The sequence below is a fragment of the Charadrius vociferus genome, unplaced genomic scaffold (assembly GCF_000708025.1).
Source record: "Charadrius vociferus isolate BGI_N301 unplaced genomic scaffold, ASM70802v2 scaffold486, whole genome shotgun sequence".
Lineage (NCBI taxonomy): Eukaryota > Metazoa > Chordata > Aves > Charadriiformes > Charadriidae > Charadrius > Charadrius vociferus.
Window position 1 is genome coordinate 276,277 of NW_009648965.1, and position 2,045 is coordinate 278,321.

General features: G+C 58.6%; 1 protein-coding gene across 1 annotated transcript in view; it reads right to left on the reverse strand.

Moving 5' to 3' along the window:
* Positions 1 to 2,045, reverse strand: part of PI4K2A (phosphatidylinositol 4-kinase type 2 alpha) — an 8,896-nt gene that overhangs the window by 300 nt on the left and 6,551 nt on the right. Inside the window, exons 5-8 of the mRNA XM_009887697.1 lie at positions 1,330 to 1,391; positions 765 to 864; positions 369 to 502; positions 19 to 78 (exon numbers count right to left, since the gene is read on the reverse strand). Coding sequence (XP_009885999.1) covers positions 19 to 78; positions 369 to 502; positions 765 to 864; positions 1,330 to 1,391 — 356 coding nt within the window. The remainder of the gene's footprint in view (positions 1 to 18; positions 79 to 368; positions 503 to 764; positions 865 to 1,329; positions 1,392 to 2,045) is intronic.

A 2,045-nucleotide genomic window follows, 5' to 3' on the forward strand; every position in this document is an offset into this window, starting at 1 on the left:
TCCCTACACACAGCTTACCTGGCCTCTCATGACAGCAATCTGCTTGTGAAATTGTCCCCTGTCAAAGCCAGGGTCTTTCTGCAAGAAAGAGAGCAGAGAACACAGTGGGATCCACCCGCTGCCCCACACTGTGCAAGAGATGCCTATTCCCCAAGCAAGCCTCTCTCCTCCTGTCCCACGGGTTTCCTCCTTCTCCCCACACTGAATCTTCAGCTCCTGGCAGAGGGGTAACCCTGGTATGCCTCAGCCCAGAAACGCTGTCAGGAGCTCACCCACCTTTCTGTCCCCAGCAGCCTTGACAGGGAGCTCCCCAACACCACCCCTGCTTTTCTTTCTCCCAAGCCATCCTCACCCACTCCCTCACTCACCTTGAAGAGCTCATACAGATCTTCCTCCAGGTCTTTGACAAAGTTGGGGTCCGAGATCTTGGGAAGAATCAGGTCCTTGATCTCCTGTGAAAAAGGGATTTTGGCCTGGGGCAGCCATGCCCAGTAGAACGGATCTGTGGGAGGAAGCACGAAACATTAGAGCTGGGGAAGGCAAAAGATGGTGCCACATGCCCCTGGGTGCCAGATCAGCTGCATCTGGGACACAGGGTACAGCACCCACTTCCTACAGCCTCTGCTGAGGTGGAACTGCCCATGAACCCAGAAGGTTCACAGAGGGACAGCCCTAGACCTCTCCACTCCAGCCCTCGAGAAGGATGCCCAAGTGCAGAGTCACATGGCTCGCCAGGGTGCCCTGGCACAGCCTGAGGGACTCACATGCTCTCCAGGAGTCCGGGTGTTTCAAGGGAAAGGCCAAACCGTTGTCTATAGCAGCCAGCTTGATGATGGGCTCCTTCACCACCACCCAGTCACTGTCCTGGATGGAAGGAAGTGGAGCACGTCACAACAAGCACACCCCTCCCCCAGCTCCAGCAGGAACAGTCCCTCTCCCATCTCCTGCAGCCCCGCTGCCAGGATCTTTGCCCTGGCTACCACAGAGGCACAGCAGCCTCTCACCCATAGTGTGGCCCCTTGCCCACAGGAAAACACTGTCTGCTTCAGATGGGAGGGGGACAAAGCTTCTCCCCCGTCAGGCCTCACCCCAAGGATGCACAGGTCCAGCAACACCAGTTTCCCCCCCAGAGCCCAGCTGCATCCTCACAAAGTCCTACTAGGCCACAAACCACCAAAGCAGAGGGCAACAAAAGGCCCAGGAGACAAGATCAGGCCTCCACACACCCAAAACCCAAGCCAGCTGGGAAATCCCCAGCCTGCCTGGCAGGCAGGCAGCTTGCAGGAACAAAATCCCCCGTGGAGCCCCTGCCCGGGAAGGGCTGCTCACCCGCACGCCCGCGCTGTCCAGAGGACAGTCGTACTTGATGAGCCAGTTGTCATTGCCCCGATCTGCAGGGAGATAAAAGCAGCTGTGTCAGCACCAGGGCCTGCCTGCACCGCACCAGGCAGATCACTCCTCCTCTGACCCAGAAGAAAGACAGACTGGTTTTAGGCCTAAACTCTAGCCCAGAGCCCTCAAGCTTGCTGCAGACCTGGGAAGCCACATCAACCCCCACACAACCAGCCCTGGACAGAAAGGTCAGCCTGGGAGCCCCAGAGTGCCACCCCAAACCCTTCCAGACTGGCAGGAACTCAGAAGCCCAGCGTGAGATGGAATATAGCGGCATGGTCAGGTGCTGGATCTCCGGATGTCCCCGGATCCTCACAGCTGGCAAACTCTCACCCCAGCACTGTGGTGAATCCAGATGTACCAGAACGCAGACCAGCAGCCAGAGCATGGCCAGGGTGGTGGGCAGCCACAGGAGCTGCACTCTACCCAGAGGCAGTTGCCACCTGGCAGCAACCAAGTGGTGTTGAAAGGAGTTTTGGGTGCCGGGAAGAGATGTCAAGCCCCTGCCCCTCTCCCCTTTCTCCAGCTGGCAGGATGTGAAGGAGCAGGCAGCGTCCCACACCAGGCAGCCAGCCCTACCCGTGTTCCTGATGATGTAGTCCAGCACCACCAGCCGCTCGAACTGCAGCAGCAGCTGCCGGTTGGTGCTCTCT